Here is a 17,660-nt window from a genome sequence, read left to right as displayed (position 1 = left end):
TTATACTCAAAGATGGAATTGCTGAGGAAATGCCAGTGTCATTCCCAGAATGATTTTCAGAAAATTGGACTATGTCCTTTACACAGGAGACCCACAGGAATAGGACCCTGTCAGTCTCTCCCTCTCTTTAGTGGAAGCCTGCATCAGGCAAGATTGCAGACAGATCACAGCTGATGGGCAGCCTCTCTCCGTAATGACACTCCTGACCACTGTGCTGGCCTCACACCCTAGGTGAAAAGATGAGCCCAGAGCTAGATCGTGGCTGTGTTCTGTGTCATTTTGCTATAAAATAGGAAATAAAGTTTAATTTCCTTTCTCTCTCCCCAACAGGAGAATAATTGATCCACTCAAATGCTTAAACCACTCATTCAAATAACACTTAAGGTGGCCAGGAACTTAGAAAAGAAAGTGTGGTTAATACTGGGTGAGGACATCTCCCACATTCCTTTCTGGGTTCAGAGAATTTCTCTACACAGCTTTTCTGCCTTAAAGGCTAGACCCGATCCCACCTTCAGGTGTAGTTCCTATACACTACAGTTGCTGATGATATGAGGATTATCTCCAAATTTTATGAAAAACTAATTTTAGTATCTTAATGGTATTTGACGTGTATAGCATTTTATGCAAGTGCTTGTAACTGTAATGTCCAGAATAAATGAGTAAACAATAGAAAGCTTGGAGGACTTGGAAGGCTGTGTAGATTTTTGTTCTGCCATTAGGTAGTACCATGGCTAAGAATAAACACCAAATTTCTAGGTCACATAGAGATTTTAATTGTAAAGCTTCCAGCAAATGTAAGACTGAATGATTACTTGTCTTTGCCATCTTTATTACCTCGTGAAATAACCCCCACGTGGCTTTTCAGGTCTACTGTGATGTGGAGCCCAAACGGCAAGCATTAGCCCAAGCAAACTTAGAACTGGCTGCAGCTACTGAAAAACTAGAGGCTATCAGGAAAAAGCTGGCGGTAAGTGCAGACTCTAACACTGAAGAAGTTCCCAAGACATGGAACCCCTCCCCGCCTTAGGATCCCACTTTCAGAGAGGGCCACCTCTGAGACCTACCAAACAGGAAGGAATTTGACCTCTCATGGATGTATTCATTTATATTCTCCTTCAGTACATATTCCTTATCTGCTGTATGCTGGACACTGAGCTGGAAAAGTGGGAACTTTGATGGTTTCTGCACTTAAGAAACTTTCATGGTCTGGTAGTAGAAAGAGTGTAGCCCACAGTGATTAAAAAGCAAGGATTCTGGAACCAAAGTGCCTGGGTTTATATCCAGGCTCCAGTATTTACTGTTTTGCCCTGCACAAGTTAGTTAACCTCTCTGAGCCTCTTTTTTCTCAACTGTGAAGGAGGTATTATAATAGCATCCACTTCTTAGGATCGTGAGGATAAAATGACAATAGTTCATATTGAGAATTTAGTAATCAATATGAATTCATATTGAGAATTTAGTAATCAGTATGAATTCATTTTGAGAATTTCGCATGGTGCCTGGCATATAGTAAGTGCTTAGAAAACACTAACTACAAATATTATCACCATGACTATTTTTACAAATATATAACCAGTCATTGCAGTCCAGTGTTATAAGTATGTATGTGACTATATCTAGAATGCAGTAGGAGTGCCAAAAAAGAGCCCAGAGAAATTAGAGAAAGTTTTATAATGAAGGTGTACTTGACATGAGCTGTGAAAATTACTTGCAAATCACCAGGATAACTAGGTCAGGAAAGGTGTTCCTGCTAAAGAATGAAAAAAAGAGGGAAGAAGCAGTTGGTAGACTTGAAGAGTCCTAGTAGGCCAGATCCCGAAGATGGGTGTTTGGGGGAAGGTTAGGAATAGCAGGAAGTAATGGTGAGCAAAAGCAAAATGTGAGCAAAAGCCTTCTCTGCCTTTCGTGCTGCAGAATTTAAATTTTATCTGACCTGTAGTATTGGGCGTTGGAAAGATTTTAGTACGTTAATGACTCACTTTTCATCGACTGAATGGAAGCTGGAGGGAGGTGGTCTAGCTGCAGAAAGACAAGTTAGAAGCACTGCAGTGGGTCCTGTTAGGGCCTCAGCTAAGGCAGGAGCAACCACAATGGAGATGGTGAGATAGATTCAAGGCTGCTGACAGGATAGAGAGGGAGGGGGAGGCGTACAGAATAGAGATGATGAGTTGGAGTGCCTGACAAGGTAGCATGCAGTAATGCAGTCAGAGTGATAAGGTTGTGTAACCCTGGCAACTTAGGGAAATCCTGAGAGCTTCAGTTTCTTAACTGTAACATAGTGATAATAACCGCTAACTCTCAAGGTGGGCATTTGTGATTTTTGGCTCCCCAGAAACCAGTCTACCTACTTTGGGTGATAACAGCCTGGTTTATCTCTGGGGAATTATCTTTCCTCATTGGATACACTCAGACAGGACTTTGACCAAGGGTAGCTCTTCCTGTCATGGCTGATGACTAGATATGTGGTCCAAGTTTTGCCGATTTGATTCCCCGCCTGCCCCCCCTCCCCCCGGCTCTAGAATTTGAATCATCAGCCAAAGAATAAAACTGAAAACAGAGTTCATGCATTGTAGAGACAGTGTCCAGTTGAAACTTCCCCATAGTTGCTATTCCCAAGTCTCTCTGGAGCTCCGGGAGCCTATGTGTCGTTCTCTGCCTTCCCCTTCCTTGGAAGAGCTCCCCCATTTTGACGAATTTCCCTTCAGCCTAAATTAGCTGGAGATGGTTTCTGTTGCTTCCCACCTATAAATTCTGGTGTATCGAGATGCCATTCAGTGTGCCGTACACAGTCGACGCTTCATAAATGTTCATTCCCACTCTCTTTGTGTAGAAAACCCAAGTGAAGATGTTGGGGGTCAGAACTAGAGTTTGAAAGAGAAGCCTGGCTCAGCAACATAGATTTTGGGAGTCGTTGGTGTGAAGATCATGTGCGTAGAGAGGTTGTCCAATGGGAGTGCGAAGAATAAGGGGCAATGGGAGCTGAGGGCAGACCTGAAGGAGAATGCTCCCATCTTGGAGGGAATCCTGCCACGGGTCTCTGAGCAGGTGAAGTCTGCCATCACTGCACCTGGCCTCTGGTGCTCACAGTGGCCAGGCAGCCAAGCCCAGCTTCCTATAGAACAGGACTTGAACTTGGCCTGATTATGTCTGGGGCCACTACTGTCAACAACGACGACAGCTGACTTAGACAAATTTAGGAGAAACATATCAATTTTGTTAAATTTAGCTTCATTCATTGGTCAAAGCTCTCACTGTTAACTTGACTAAGACCTTTAGAAAAATGTCGTCATCTATTATTAATGGCTTTATGTAGATATTAGAAGCAAGTTAATGTTCATGGAAAAGCGATGAGAATGCTCATGTGTGATTTTAAAGTTCAGACTTTCTGTGGTTGTGGAACTAGTCATCTTTTGGACACAGCCTGCAACGAGCTGAAAAGAACTGCTCACCTCCGTTGATTTCAAAGACCAACAGTAGAAGCAGAGGTTCTTATATCAATCAGCTGCAAAACTAAGTTTGTAGACACAGAGAAAAGAAGACAGAGTAACAATAGCAATGTCCTTCTGTAGATGGGTCCCTTCCATCCCCCTTCCAAGAATGGATTTCCAGAGAGTAGTTATTAATGCAACAGAATCTCTGGCTGCATTTCCCTCCAACGTTCAGTTAGATGGTAGTAATGTGTCAGTGTTCATGTCCTGGTTTTGATGGTTATATTGTGGTTGTCTAGGAGAATGCCCTTTGTAGGAAATACACTACACCCTGAAGTAAAAAAAAAAAAAAAAAAAAAATTCTCTATGAAGACTGGTCATGCCAAAGTCCACGACAAACTCTGCATAGATTCTATCTGTTGGTACACAGTCAAATCAAGGTTTGAGCCCAGGTGAAATGATGTTTTTTGCTAGCTTTGCTTTCATCTCCTTCAGCCTCTCTTTTCTCCTCCCTCATGGGCTTTCCCTCCTTCTCGTCTTATGCCTCCGGTTGCCGTCTCACCTAGAAAAGCAGGGCTGTGTCTCTCAGCATTTATGCTGTGATGGAAATTCATTCGTTAACCAGTATTAGTCTCTTTGTTTTTGTTCTTTCAAGTCTTTATCTCTAGTTTCAGACTAAAAGATGGCCTCATATTGAAGGTTGAGGAGAAAAAAACAAACTGCTGAGCTGGTGGGGAGGAAAGGCCATCTTGTCTTTCAAACATACAGCGCCTAAGAATGGCCATGAAAAAGTCCAAATTCGGTCTCTTTAGGGTAGTGCTTCTCAAAGCGTGTTCTCTCGACCAGTAGCAGCGTCAGTGTTGCCTGGGAACTTGTTAGAAATACAGACTCTCAGATCCAGCTCAGACACACTGAATGAGGAACTCTGGCAGGGAGGCCAGGAATCTGGGTTTGATCAAACCCTCCAGGTGGTTCTGGTGCACACTTAAGTTGGAGAACACTGGTTTTTAGGGTGTCTGGTGGGCTCAGGTGTTCGGGCTAAGCCCCTCCTTCCTCACTCCATTTACTTCTAGAACCTGAAACGCCAGGGCCTGTCAGGAACTGTGAAGGGACCAAGATTTTACCCTACTCACAGGCTGCCAGGTCACCTGCCACAGTTTCATAGATGCTGGCAGAAGACGTGAGACACGGGACGTGTGGGTCAGAGAGCAGAGGACTTTGTGACCCACAGCCCGTGACAGACGTGCGTGCCTCAGCTCCCTTGTCTGCCACTTCCCGTGGGAGTGACACACAGTGGACCAGCTGAGGCTGTTCACAGTGGGTTTGTGTCACAGCTGAGAAATCCCAAGCTTAGAAAACACCCCATATAAAGAAGGCAGCGAGTCCTTTGCCCCCCAGGGAAACATCTCTTTAGTGTTCTGGTCAGGAAGCAAATCTGTCCTCTGCCCTGAAAGAAACACTGTCTCTGTTTCCTAAGCCTATTTGCTGTGCAAACATCTTGCGGAAGATAGTCCGGAACAAGAGCTGTCAGTGCCTCTTCACAAGAGGCAGAGAAACAAGTGCAAGAGCCTGTGGTCTCCCAAGACCCAGCTCCCCTTCAACTTTACAAAAGGAACCAGTATAACAGTTTATACCTTAGTTCTATGTATATTTAGGTCAACCCTATGAATTGGGTAACATTATTGTTTCCATTTTTTAGATGATGAAAGTGAGGCATAGAGAGCTTAAGTAGACAGCCCACCTTGAGGCTGCTTAGCTGATAGCAGAGTCCAAATACGAACTTGGGTGTCTGATACCAGAGTTTACATGAGCTTCTGTGTTTTATAAAACCACAAGTACTTTTAATAACCTAAAATATACCTCCAGGTATTATTCATTTTTATCTGACTTCTAACCGTTGATGTGTAATATCTCCTCCATTTCTCATAAATTTGACCTATTTCGCCTGTAAATCTTAAATATGACGTATACTTTTTTTTAAAGAGGTACTACTTTAATGATATAAATTAAATAATAATGTAATAATTGGGTCATTGACAAATAGCGGCAGTCTCTAAATTATAAATATGGTATGTTCTACAAGTTTACTTATTAAAGTCTCTTGGAATTTTGCATGTATTTACAAAAACAATGTTATAAATCTTACTTAGGGTTGTTAGAACTTGCAGGTAGCAAGATGATACAGTAAGGAGTCTCCTAAGTACTTGATAACTTAGTCAAGGCTTTTTTCGCTATACATAATAGAAACCCACATACCAAACCTTAAGCCAAAAAGGAGACCAGGATGGCGCATGGAACTCTGAGGGAAAAAAGTGTATGACTAGGTCTCAGGAGGCATGAGATCCAGGAAACCGGGAGCTGCCGTGAACGTGTTTAGGGCTGTGTGACTTCTCACTGTGCTATCTTTTCATTCTCTCTCGTTCTCTGGTATGGTTTCCCCTGCTTTCCCGTGCCCCTGGTGGAAGATGGTCCTTCTCTAAATGAAGCCCTGCAAAATGTACACATCTTCCTGGGTCTTACGATGCTAAAGACCGTGACATACCTCTGAGTTTCAGTCCCAAGTTTCCAGAAGAGAAAATCTGGTTGGCCAAGCCAGGTCAGGTTGCCTGAGGTCTAAAGGGGCTCTTTGTTGCCTGAGTTATAGACCACTGAGAAGTGGAATGAGAGTCAATAGGTGGAGAACCAGAAGATGCCCCTCATCCCTAATAAAGACAGAGGGTGAGGTGTAGGCACGAGAGAGGGGACAGGGCACGCAGTGTGTGCTTGAGTCAGCAGGGCACATCCACTCACCCTGGTCGCTCTCTACACTCTGCCCAGTGCGGGAGGAAGGCGAGAAAACTGCCTGGTGGCCCTGATACACTTCTTCCCTAATGTGTGTGCGCTCAGGGGCAGAGGTCAAAGGAGGGAAAGAGGCTCGTTTCATTTACCTTCAGGTAGTAGGTGTTTCAAGATGATTGTAATGTTTGCACTTTATCTACAAATGGCTCACGAGTTAATTTTGACTCTTGTTTTAGGATTTGGATCGAAATCTGAGCAGACTCACAGCTTCATTTGAAAAAGCAATAGCCGAGAAAGTCCGGTGTCAAGAAGAGGTGAACCAAACCAACAAAACTATCGAACTGGCTAACAGACTTGTCAAGGAACTTGAGGCAAGTTAACCTTTTCTTCCAAAATTCTAACTGAAATATTCAGAATCAGCTTTGGGGGATTTTTTGGGGGGTCTTTATTTGTGGTCAGTAAGGTCTAACTAAACATGGAATCAACAGTGAAGGGGAATAATCATCATTCACACTGTAGTTCTAACTTACTGAAAGGAATAAGTGATGGATTCTGTGTATTTTTCAGTGTATAGCCATGGACTCAGTGGTTTTCCTAAGATCTGTTATAAACTCAGGGCAGCTGTTAGATAACAGAGGTCTGAATCTTTTAGTACACATTTGCAATTGAGTTCTACCAATAAAACGTTACCTCAAGCTAAGCCTGCTTGGTTTATTGGTTTTCTTTGACATCTTTTTACAGGTGACTGATATGCTAATGCTAATAGTTATTCCATTAAATAAAGATTTTAAAAATAATTCTCATTAACTTTCTCCTCTTTGAACATGAGTGGTAGAAGAACATATAGCCCTTGACATCAGTAAGTCACAGATTTTCTGCTCTCCCATGTCTAATATATTCAGACAGTGGAATAGTATTTGACCATAAAAAGGATTGAAGTACTGATACATGCTGCAACACGGATTAACCTTGAAATATCATGTTCAATAAAAGAAGGCAGACACAAAAGGCCACATGTTTTATGATTCCATGTATAGTAAATGGCCAGAATAGGTAAATCTATAGAGACAGAAAGAAGATTGGTGGTTGCCAGGGGTTGGACAAGGGGGCAGGAGTTTGGGAGTGACTGCTAATGGGAATAGAGTTTCTCTGTTGTGTGAGGGAGACATTCTAAAATTACTAGGGATGATGGCACGGATCTGTGCATATATTAAAAACCACTCAGTTGAATACTTGAAAGGATGAATTTCATGATATGTGAATTAAATCTCAATAAAACTGTTATTTTTTATTTAAGTGCTACCTAAAAATGTAGAACTGCAGTATTAGAAATGCATTTACTAGTATTTTGTTGAGGATCTATGTTCATCAGTGATATTGGCCTGTAGTTTTCTTTCTTTGTGACATCTTTCTCTGGTTTTGGTATCAGGGTGATGATGGCCTCATAGAATGAGTTGGGGAGTGTTCCTCCCTCTGCTATATTTTGGAAGAGTTTGTGAAGGATACGTGTTAGCTCTTCTCTAAATGTTTGATAGAATTCACCTGTGAAGCCATCTGGTCCTGGGCTTTTGTTTATTAGAAGATTTTTAATCACAGTCTCAATTTCAGTGCATGTGATCGGTCTGTTCATATTTTCTTTTTCTTCCTGGTTCAGTCTTGGAAGGTTGTGCTTTTCTAAGAATTTGTCCATTTCTTCCAGATTGTCCATTTTATTGGCATAGAGTTGCTTGTAGTTATCTCTCATGATCCTTTGTATTTCTGCAGTGTCAGTTGTTACTTCTCCTTTTTCATTTCTAATTCTATTGATTTGAGTCTTCTCCCTTTTTTTCTTGATGAGTCTGGCTAATGGTTTATCAATCTTGTTTACCTTCTCAAAGAAGCAGCTTTTAGTTTTATTGATCTTTGCTATCATTTCCTTCATTTCTTTTTCATTTATTTCTGATCTGATCTTCATGATTTCTTTCCTTCTGCTAACTTTGGGGGTTTTTTTTGTTCTTCTTTCTCTAATTGCTTTAGGTGTAAGGTTAGGTTGTTTATTTGAGATTCTGCTTGTTTCTTGAGGTAGGATTGTATTGCTATAAACTACCCTCTTAGAACTGCTTCTACTGCATCCCATAGGTTTTGGGTCATCATGTTTTCATTGTCATTTGTTTCTAGGTAGTTTTTGATTTCCTCTTTGATTTCTTCAGTGATCTCTTGGTTATTTAATAGCGTATTGTGTAGCCTCCATGTGTTTGTATTTTTTACAGATTTTTTTCCTGTAATTGATACCTAGTCTCATAGCATTGTGGTCAGAAAAGATACATGATACGATTTCAATTTTCTTAAATTTACCAGGGCTTGATTTGTGACCTGAGATATGATCTATCCTGGAGAATGTTCCACGAGCACTTGAGAAGAAAGTGTATTCTGTTGTTTTTGGATGGAATGTCCTATAAATATCAATTAAGTCCATCTTGTTTAATGTATCATTTAAAGCTTGTGTTTCCTTATTGATTTTCATTTTGGATGATCTGTCCATTGGTGAAAGTGGGTTGTTAAAGTCCCCTACTATGATTGTGTTACCGTCGATTTCCCCTTTTATGCTGGAGAGGGTGTGGAGAAAAGGAAACCCTCTTGCACTGTTGGTGGGAATGTAAATTCATACAGCCACTATGGAGAACAGTATGGAGGTTCCTTAAAAAACTAAAAATAGAACTACCATATGACCCAGCAGTCCCACTACTGGGCATATACCCTGAGAAAACCATAATTCAAAGAGAGACATGTACCACAATGTTCATTGCAGCTCTACTTACAATGGCCAGGACATGGAAGCAACCTAAGTGTCCATTGACAGATGAATGGATAAAAAAGATGTGGCACATATATATAATGGAATATTACTCAGCCATAAAAAGAAATGAAATTGAGTTATTTGTAGTGAGGTGAATGGACCTAGAGTCTGTCATACAGAGTGAAGTAAGTCAGGAAGAGAAAAACGAATACTGTATGCTAACACATATATATGGAATCTTAAAAAAAAAAAAGTGGTTCTGAAGAAACTAGGGGCAGGACAGGAATAAAGACACAGACGTGGAGAATCGACTTGAGGACACGGGGAGTGGGAAGGGTAAGCTGGGACGAAGTGAGAGAGTGGAATGGATATATATGCACTACCAAATGTAAAATAGATAGCTAGTGGGAAGCAGCCTCATAGCACAGGGAGATCAGCTTGGTGCTTTGTGACCACCTAGAGGGGTGGGATAGGGAGGGTGGGAGGGAGATGCAAGAGGGAGGGGATATGGGGATATATGTATATGTAGAGCTGATTCACTTTGTTATAAAGCAGAAACTAACACACCATTGTAAAGCAATTATACTCCAATAAGGATGTTAAAATAAATAAATAAAAGAAAAATTTTTTAAAAATGCATTTGGCTGAAGGTGATAGAAAAGTTGATTTACAGTGGCTTAAACAAATGGGAGTTTTTCACATATTAAAAAAATTCCAGAGGTAGACCATTATCAGTGTTGATTCAGGTAATTAGTGATCAGACCCCTAATCTCTCTACAGCCTTCTGCTGCTCCATACTTAGCATGTGTCCGTTCACCCTCACACATTTTGCAGCCTGGTCACCGATGGATGCTACACCTTTAGATTCAGGCAAGAGAGAAGAATCTGTAGCAGCTGGATTTTTCTCCTTTCATAACAAATACTGAAGTGTTCCTCGCAACCCCTTAAGCAAACTTAACTAAAGCACTTAACTTTTATTAGCCAGAACTAGAGTGACCACACCTAGCTGCAAAGAAGACAGGGAAACTGGGAAATGGGGTGATCATAATCAGCCTAGCCAATCACAGTTCATCCCAGGGGGCTGGACACATTAACCCTCGTTTCAGAATCCGAGTTCTCTTACAAAGAAAGAAGGGAGAAATGTAAAGTACAATGGGTGGGGCTGGGTGATAGCCTTATTTCTTATAAATAGAGTAGACATTTAAAAATCTAATTTAAATTTGCTACAGATTTAAACCCATCATCCCTCTGAAGCTCATAGTTTATTATATATAAACTCATGGTTCACTCTGCAAAATTTATTGTCTCCATTCCGTTTCATTAATCGCAAGTCTTTTCTTCTAGTTGTTATGGTCAAAGCTCTGAAATCACCCTTGACTTTTTGCTCTCTTTCTCACACCCATATCCAGTCCTTCAGCATATTGGACTAGCTCTACCTTCAAAGTTCATTCAGAATCCCAGCATTCTCACCACCTTCGCCTCGCCACGCTGATCCAGGCCACCAGCATCTCTCCCCTGGAGTACCGCCGTAGCCTCCACCGTCACCCCCAAGGTCCAACTCCCCTTTGTGCAGCTGAGTGACGTTTTTTAAAACATTAAGTCCATTCATGTTACCACTCTCTCAGAATTCCCGGGTAACTAATTGTCTCATTCAAAGTACAGTCCAGAGGTTTTACGTGGCCTACAGGGCCCTCCGTGATCTGGCTCCTGGATACCTCTGTCCTTGCCTCTGCCACCTTCCCTCCTGCTCCATCTTCACTCTTGCTCACCCTGCAAGTCACTCTCCTCCCTCATAATCTTTGCCTTTTTCCTCCATGTGGCTCCCACACTTCTTTCAGATGTCTGCTAAAAGTTCTCCTTATCACACGGTTTTCCCTGACCTCCCTACTTTAAAGAGTGTACACCTTGCCCCCTCCACACACACACACACACACACCTGTAGCTCTTTCCACTTCCTCTGCTTTATTATTTTTTGATAGCATTTATGATCACATGACACACACTTGTATATGTGCATGTATGAACACATATACTTTCCTGTGGTCTTTTTTCCCTAACTAAAATATAAGCTCTCAAGAGCAGGAACTTCATTTGTTTTCTGCACTGCTTGATCCCAAGCATATAGAATGGTCCCTGGCACATCATAGGTGCCAATATGTATTTGTTGAATGAATGAATGGGTGAGTTTTGGGAGCCTCCTGTGTTGAAAAAACATTCTGGAGCCCTTTGAAGACTCATTTTTCTTAGATCATTTGAGAAATTCCACAGCTTCTAGTGGAGTTTGTACCCGCTTCCATTTAAAGTGATAAGATCTAGGCAGTTTGAAGGGTTTACGGTTTATGAGGTACATGAGGAAAAGAAAAAGTGCTGTTAAATTAGATTTACTTGAAGTAGAGAATGTCTGAAAGTTTTATCAAGGTAAAAACAGGCTTTACCTTGTATCTAACACGCAACAATGTCTTCCAAAGGCTTTATTTATTCATGATGATTTAGAAAAGGAGAGGAAAAAATGGTTGAATAATGTTAACTAACCAAAAAAATACATATATGTGTGTATATATATATATATATTTTTTTAAAGGATTAATTGAAGATGTCAGACCTTTTCCTTTGAGGATAAATTCTTTCTGACTAGAACAGGAGACAGTTAACTTCTGAAAAACACCAAGACTGATGATTTTGTCTATATAGCATTGACTTGGAAGCTATAGTCTCAACCATTCAGACTAATAAATCAGGCAATTTATATTTAATCATTAAGTAGCTCCGGAGCTGAACAGCTGTTCAAAATTAGAAATGGGTCACCCCAGCCAGGATGACATTACAGGCAATCTATAATGCATTAGAATAAAATTATAGTGATTTTTAACTGTCTAGAAATTTATTACAGGACATGTTCCAACTCTTAAACCCTTGTTAGCCAGTGTCAGTAATGATTTATGTTGCGTGGGTGGTATAGTGAAATTATTGACGATTTCAATCGCCGGTAAGTCTATGTTTAGTAAATCTTCAAATTTCAAAGCTGTTTTGGAGAATGAGGTGGGTGCCCTTTATTGTTTATCATCTACTAACCAAAGACAACAAAATTGGAGGAAAAGCAAATGAGAGATTCTTCTTCAAAATTAATGGATATATTTTCTATAGCTGAAGAAGGAAAGTAATAAATTCTATAAAGAGGGCAAGGGAGTTGAAGTTCCCTAGTGTGTAATTATAGAGGTAACTTGGGGTGATCTTTATCGAGCAAAGCAGATTATCTTAAAATAGCTTTCATAACCATTGTCACCTGCTAGTTTCATCACCTCAGTGTTAGGGGTATTGTGGTGGCTTGCAGAGAACTGGCATTGCAGTCTGCTCTGACATACATTGTTTTTGCTTTCTGTGGTCTGTCTCTGTTCCTTTCATGAGTAAAGCTAAATTCCACAGTGTTCTTCATTGCTTGTACTATCAATTTGCTGGGCTTTTTTTTCAGTTCCTATTAATTTACATGTTCTTAGAATGTGGTATTAAATTTTAGCATGCATTGAAACCAGATGAATTAGTGAAGTATTCTGCAGTTCAATCAATCCATAGATATTTATTGCAGTTTTAGTCAGATCCAATATTAAGGGCTCCACATACTTAACCCAGAAATCAGATTTTAAATGGCTAGCCAACTAGATATAAGGATTTGAACAGCATTCTCCGAGCATACTGTCTTCAAAGCTAGTGAAGTCCTGCTGGTTTCCATCTTTTTTACATGGGCTGTAAGTTCTTTCACTGATTGAGTGATTATACTATAAAAATAACCTGAGTTTAGTAACTACCAGCACTATTCTTTAATTTACAGAATCCTTGTTAGGTGGCTCTTTAAGCTTTATGTTTTAATTAATTGACATAACTGGTGTTTGTCATTTTCCTTTTTCTGTAATCAGCCCATGGCCCAAATGTTTAAGATAATGTTTGCTTAGGGTGGCGTAGTAACATTGCTGAAAATCAGGAATGATGGAGAGCATCCAAGCCGCCATTAAAAATCCTAACATCACTCAGTCTTGGCCACAGCTCTTGGTCCTCTACTCCTAGAGGGAGAGAAGAGTGACTGTCAGCCTTTTAAGAAGGACCTCAATCATATTTAGAGTTCGGGTTTCCAACAAAAAGGAGATGTTCAAGATCTAATGTCGTGTTGCCGTAAACTCCCCTGAAGATACTATGAGAGCACCTTCGTAATGATGGGTCACACGTATGAACGATTGTCATGGTCATGCCATCCAGTCATGTTCTGTTCCTTCTCAAGGCTGTGCAGAGTGACCTAGACGTAAACTGAGGAATAAGGTAATTACATTAAACGTTTCTTGAGTTGCTGCTCACCCTGCAGTTACATCGGAGTAACCTTATCTTTCAGTCAGAGAAGATTCGCTGGGGTCAGTCTGTTCAGTCCTTCGAAGCTCAAGAGAAGACGCTCTGTGGAGACGTTCTCCTTATGGCAGCATATGTGTCTTACGTTGGATCCTTTACGCAGCAGTATCGCCAGGAACTGGTAGACTGCAAGTGGGTTCCCTTTCTTCGACAGAAGGTAAGATCAATTCCTAGCCTTAGCCACATTTAGAAGCTTCACAGTGAAATTTCAGTAGTAAAAACAGTATATGTACCAGGCTTTTTTGTACCTCTGTAATCTCAACTGACTGGAAATTCTAGTATTGAAGGAGATGTTTCTTGTGTGTTGCAGTTTTTCTTATTTTAATGATGGTTTCAACCAGGAGATGGAAAATAGAAAAATTATTTGTATGAACCATAGAGATGTAGTTGGAAAACTGCTTTTAACAAAACTGTTAACTGAAATCAGATTTGGATTATCATGTTAGCGTATAGCATGAAACGTTTTGTTTTGTTAATAATACTACAGGTTATTTGTTGAAAATCCTTTTCATGACTACTTTCAGATGAAAAGTGTAGCACTTGTATATAAGTATAAAAATAGCTTATCCTCAACTTGAAAATTCAAACCCATAAGCAAAATGAAATCATAGATTAGGAAGATTTCAAATCGTGTAGTTTAAGATCATCCTTGTACAAAGGAGAAAACTGAGACACGGAAGTTTAAATGACTTGATAAAGTCATAAATGATAGGAAACCAGGCCACTGTTTTCTATGCTGCACTGTGTTATCTCACTTGATTAAAGTGGGTTCTTCACTTACATATCTAGCCCTTAAGAAATCCTAAATCTCTCTGTGTACTTGTGTTCTATGTTGGTAATTATGCCTCAGTTTTCACAATAGTTGTTTTCAGGACATAAAGACATGCCAATGGAATTTCTGCAAACTAAATAAAATTAAATATTGAATATTTTGGAGAAAGCTTGTTATTAAAGGCATCCCATAATTAATAATTGTAAAAGAAAAATCCTTTTGTAACTAAATCATTTAATATATCTGCAGTATCAAGCCATATTTTTATATGGAAGATTTTTAAAACGAGGTTATCTGTATTACCCCCTGAATGAATGTTCAGGGTTTTCTTTAAGTATTTCTGCCATAAAATATGCCTTTTATATAAGAGGTGAAAGCATTCTGGTAATTTTGTCCACCTCCTACTGCATTGTGAGTTTCAGAAGGTATCAGCTGTCTAATTCTTCTCTCTTTTTTGTCAGTCTCATCTTCTCCAAACTTCAATCCCCTACATGAGTGTCTTGGTCTGGGTTGCCCTATGACTACTTCAGATTGATGATTGTCCTCTTTTGTGGTCCTCTCTGCATTCTCCACCATCGATAAAGTTTTCTCATTCTTTCCACAATTATAGGGAAATTCACTTCCTGATGTACAAACTGTTGAATGTCACATTGTCTTCTTATTTTTACAATTACTCTTCACTTTGGATCATGTAATAGTATTAACGGCATGCACTTAGGCTATCAGTCATTTTGCATTTTTTAAATTGAAAACTTGCCTTCTCAAATTTAAGTTTTAAAATTGAGTCTTAATTGCTGGTATTGCATTCTTTAGGGTATGTGTTTCTGGGAAGTTTCCCATCAATCGATTTATATGTTCCCATTGACTTAAAATTCCAAATGTGGAGTTCCATGAAGATAACATTTTGTTTTGAAGAATAAAATAAAATTAATTGACTTATCCAAACTGTCTAAACATTCTAAACATATAGCCAAAGCAAAAATGATAATTTTCTGATGCTCTATGCTAAACAAACATTCATTTTAACTATGGGCCTGTGTTTCACTGTGGGCCCACAGTTCTCAAGACCCCCATGTCTGTTTTCAGTCATCCCAACGCTCTCTCCTTTCCTCTTGAGCATGTAGACATCATGCTGAATGAGAAACAGACCTTCAAATGTGACCAGCTTACTCGCACTCATCTCTGGGCATAGCTATGCTAAAGGAAGAAAGAGATTCCAAATTGTATAAATGACATCCGTTTGGAAGAGACTTTTCTGTCTCCAAGACCCCTGGCAGAAAGTGCTACCTAAAACCTAAAAAATGTCTGTCCTATGGAATGGAGGTTTCCAGTTTCTGAGCTACTTACCGTCTACTCCTTCTAGATTCAGTCACAGCAAAGTGGAAAGACAGTCACATCTTTATGAACATGTGCCAGGGTCCAAGAGTGGCTGCAATTGCTTATTCATGTTAATTTTTTGATGAATTTTCCTTCAGCAGTGTTCCCTTGTCCTGCCCTCCCAAGAAGCAACTCCTCTTACTGCTCCACAGTATATAGGGTATTTTCTTACCCTATTGCTCTCCTGAGTATCTCTGGCTTGTCAGTTTGACTTGGGTGTCCTGGGGATTACAACAGTTTGTAAATTAACCAGTCAACAAGTGACTATGATTTATGTCATTTTAAAAATCTCTAAACTAAGCATGTTGTTTATTAACGACCTGTTGACATATTTAAGGTAACCTTGGAGAGAAAACTCTTATAAAGTAAGACAGCAATCCTTAATGTGTTCCTAGAAATGAAGGCTTTATATTCTAAATGCATCAAAACTCCAAAATCTAATGAACAAATTTAACTCAGTTCAAGTCAGAATTTCAAGGGGAATTATATTTTAACTTGACCCAGTGATTCTAAAGTTTGCTGGAAGAATATATTTTTAACAACACCATCATAATTTTGCAATAGAATGGGAAGAGGGCACTTGTCCTTCAAGATATTAAAATATATTCTAAAGCTAAAATAATTACAGCAAAGTGGTTCTTCAAGGGAAGTAGAAAACGAGAATAGAATAGAGTTCAGAAGCATTTAAGGATGTAGAGAGCTATTTGATATATTTAATGTATGATAATGTATAAACTCCCACAACTGCGTCTATCACCTCCCAACATTTCTACTCATATACTGTCTTCCCTCTTGATGCTGTAAGATGATACTTCTATTTAAGGCCAGCTGTTTAGATTGTATTCTAGTTTCCATCCCCTTTCCCTTCCTTGAGGAAAACTCTAGACAACTTTTCCCTTCTTTGTCATCAGAAATTTTTCTGTCTCAACTAATTCATTACTAGATCATTCCCACCAGCATTCAAACATACATTTATTTCATTTATTCCTCCCATTAAAAAAGAATATACCAGTGAATTTCTCTTTGACGCCCCCTGCCCCTCCAGCTACTCCTTCATTTCTCTGCTCTCATTTACAGTCATCACTTCAGAAGAGGAATGTACATTCACTGTCTGTAAATCCTCCCTCAATATTTCTGAGTCACTCCAGACAGGCTTTTGTCCCCACCACTCCACCGAAATGCCTCTTGTCAGCTTTTGCTACCACGTTGCCAAGTTGAGTGGTTTGTTCTCCATTCTCATGGTACTTAACTGAATTTGATGCACTTGAGCACTCCATCCTCCCATAAATACTTGCTTCACTTGATTCTAAGGAGTCACCGCCCCCCATCTTCCTTATACCTCACTGGTCAATTTTCCTCAGACTTCTTTTTTGATTTTTTTTTCCTCTTCTCCCCAATCTCTTAATGTTGAAATGACCCAAACTTCAGTCTTTGAGCTGCTTCTTACTAGGTTCATGGCTTTATTTATGTATTTTTTTATTCTTTTTTTTTTAATTGAGGAATAGTTGATTTACAATATCGTGGTAATTTCAGGTGTACAGCACAACGATTCAGATATATATATATATTCCTTTTCAGATTCTTTTCCCTTTTATTACAAAATATCGAGTATAGTTCCCTGTGCTAAGGTTCATGGCTTTAAATGCCGCCTGGATACCACTAACTCCTGCAGCCCAGACAATGGCATCTTCACTTCTGTGTCTGAAAGATGTCTCAAATATAGAACATCCAAGCTGAAATCCTGATCTTCCCCCTAAAACTTCTTCTACCCACGTGTTCCTGATTTGTTTAATGGTAGGCCCATCCTTTTGTTAGCTCAGGCTCGAAAACCCTGGAGTCATTTTGATGTCACTCTTTTTCTGACACCCACATCCAGTCCATCTAGGAAATTCTGTAGGCTGCACCTTTAAAATATATTCAGAATCTGACCACTTTTCACCACCTTCACTGCTTCCATCCTGGGCCAAGCCATCATCTTCCTCTTCAGTTAGTGCGAAAACCTCCTAACTGGTTTCCCTGCTTCTACATTCGTGGCTTCTCTCCAAAATTGGAGCTCAACATATCAGCCAGTGTGACCCTTTAAAAATGTAAGTCAGATTAGGTGAATTTTCTTCTAAAATCCCTCTAATGGCTCCCC

General features: G+C 39.8%; 1 protein-coding gene and 1 long non-coding RNA gene across 4 annotated transcripts in view; one reads left to right on the top strand and one right to left on the bottom strand.

The window, feature by feature from the left end:
* Positions 1-17,660, bottom strand: part of LOC309631856 — a 916,236-nt gene that overhangs the window by 653,949 nt on the left and 244,627 nt on the right. The gene's annotated exons all lie outside the window — the stretch shown is intronic.
* Positions 1-17,660, top strand: part of DNAH11 (dynein axonemal heavy chain 11) — a 318,101-nt gene that overhangs the window by 224,501 nt on the left and 75,940 nt on the right. For 2 of the 3 annotated variants that reach the window (XM_082398151.1, XM_082398153.1), the window contains exons 61-63: positions 866-967; positions 6,443-6,577; positions 13,361-13,531. In XM_082398151.1, coding sequence (XP_082254277.1) covers positions 866-967; positions 6,443-6,577; positions 13,361-13,531 — 408 coding nt within the window. Of the gene's footprint in view, positions 1-865; positions 968-6,442; positions 6,582-13,360; positions 13,532-17,660 lie in introns of all 3 variants that reach the window. The other variant, XM_082398152.1, reaches the window with a different exon arrangement.

This window comes from Balaenoptera borealis, assembly GCF_965194805.1.
Source record: "Balaenoptera borealis genome assembly, chromosome: 7".
Lineage (NCBI taxonomy): Eukaryota > Metazoa > Chordata > Mammalia > Artiodactyla > Balaenopteridae > Balaenoptera > Balaenoptera borealis.
Note: the sequence above shows the minus strand (reverse complement) of the source record. Positions and strands in the feature narration are given on the sequence as shown.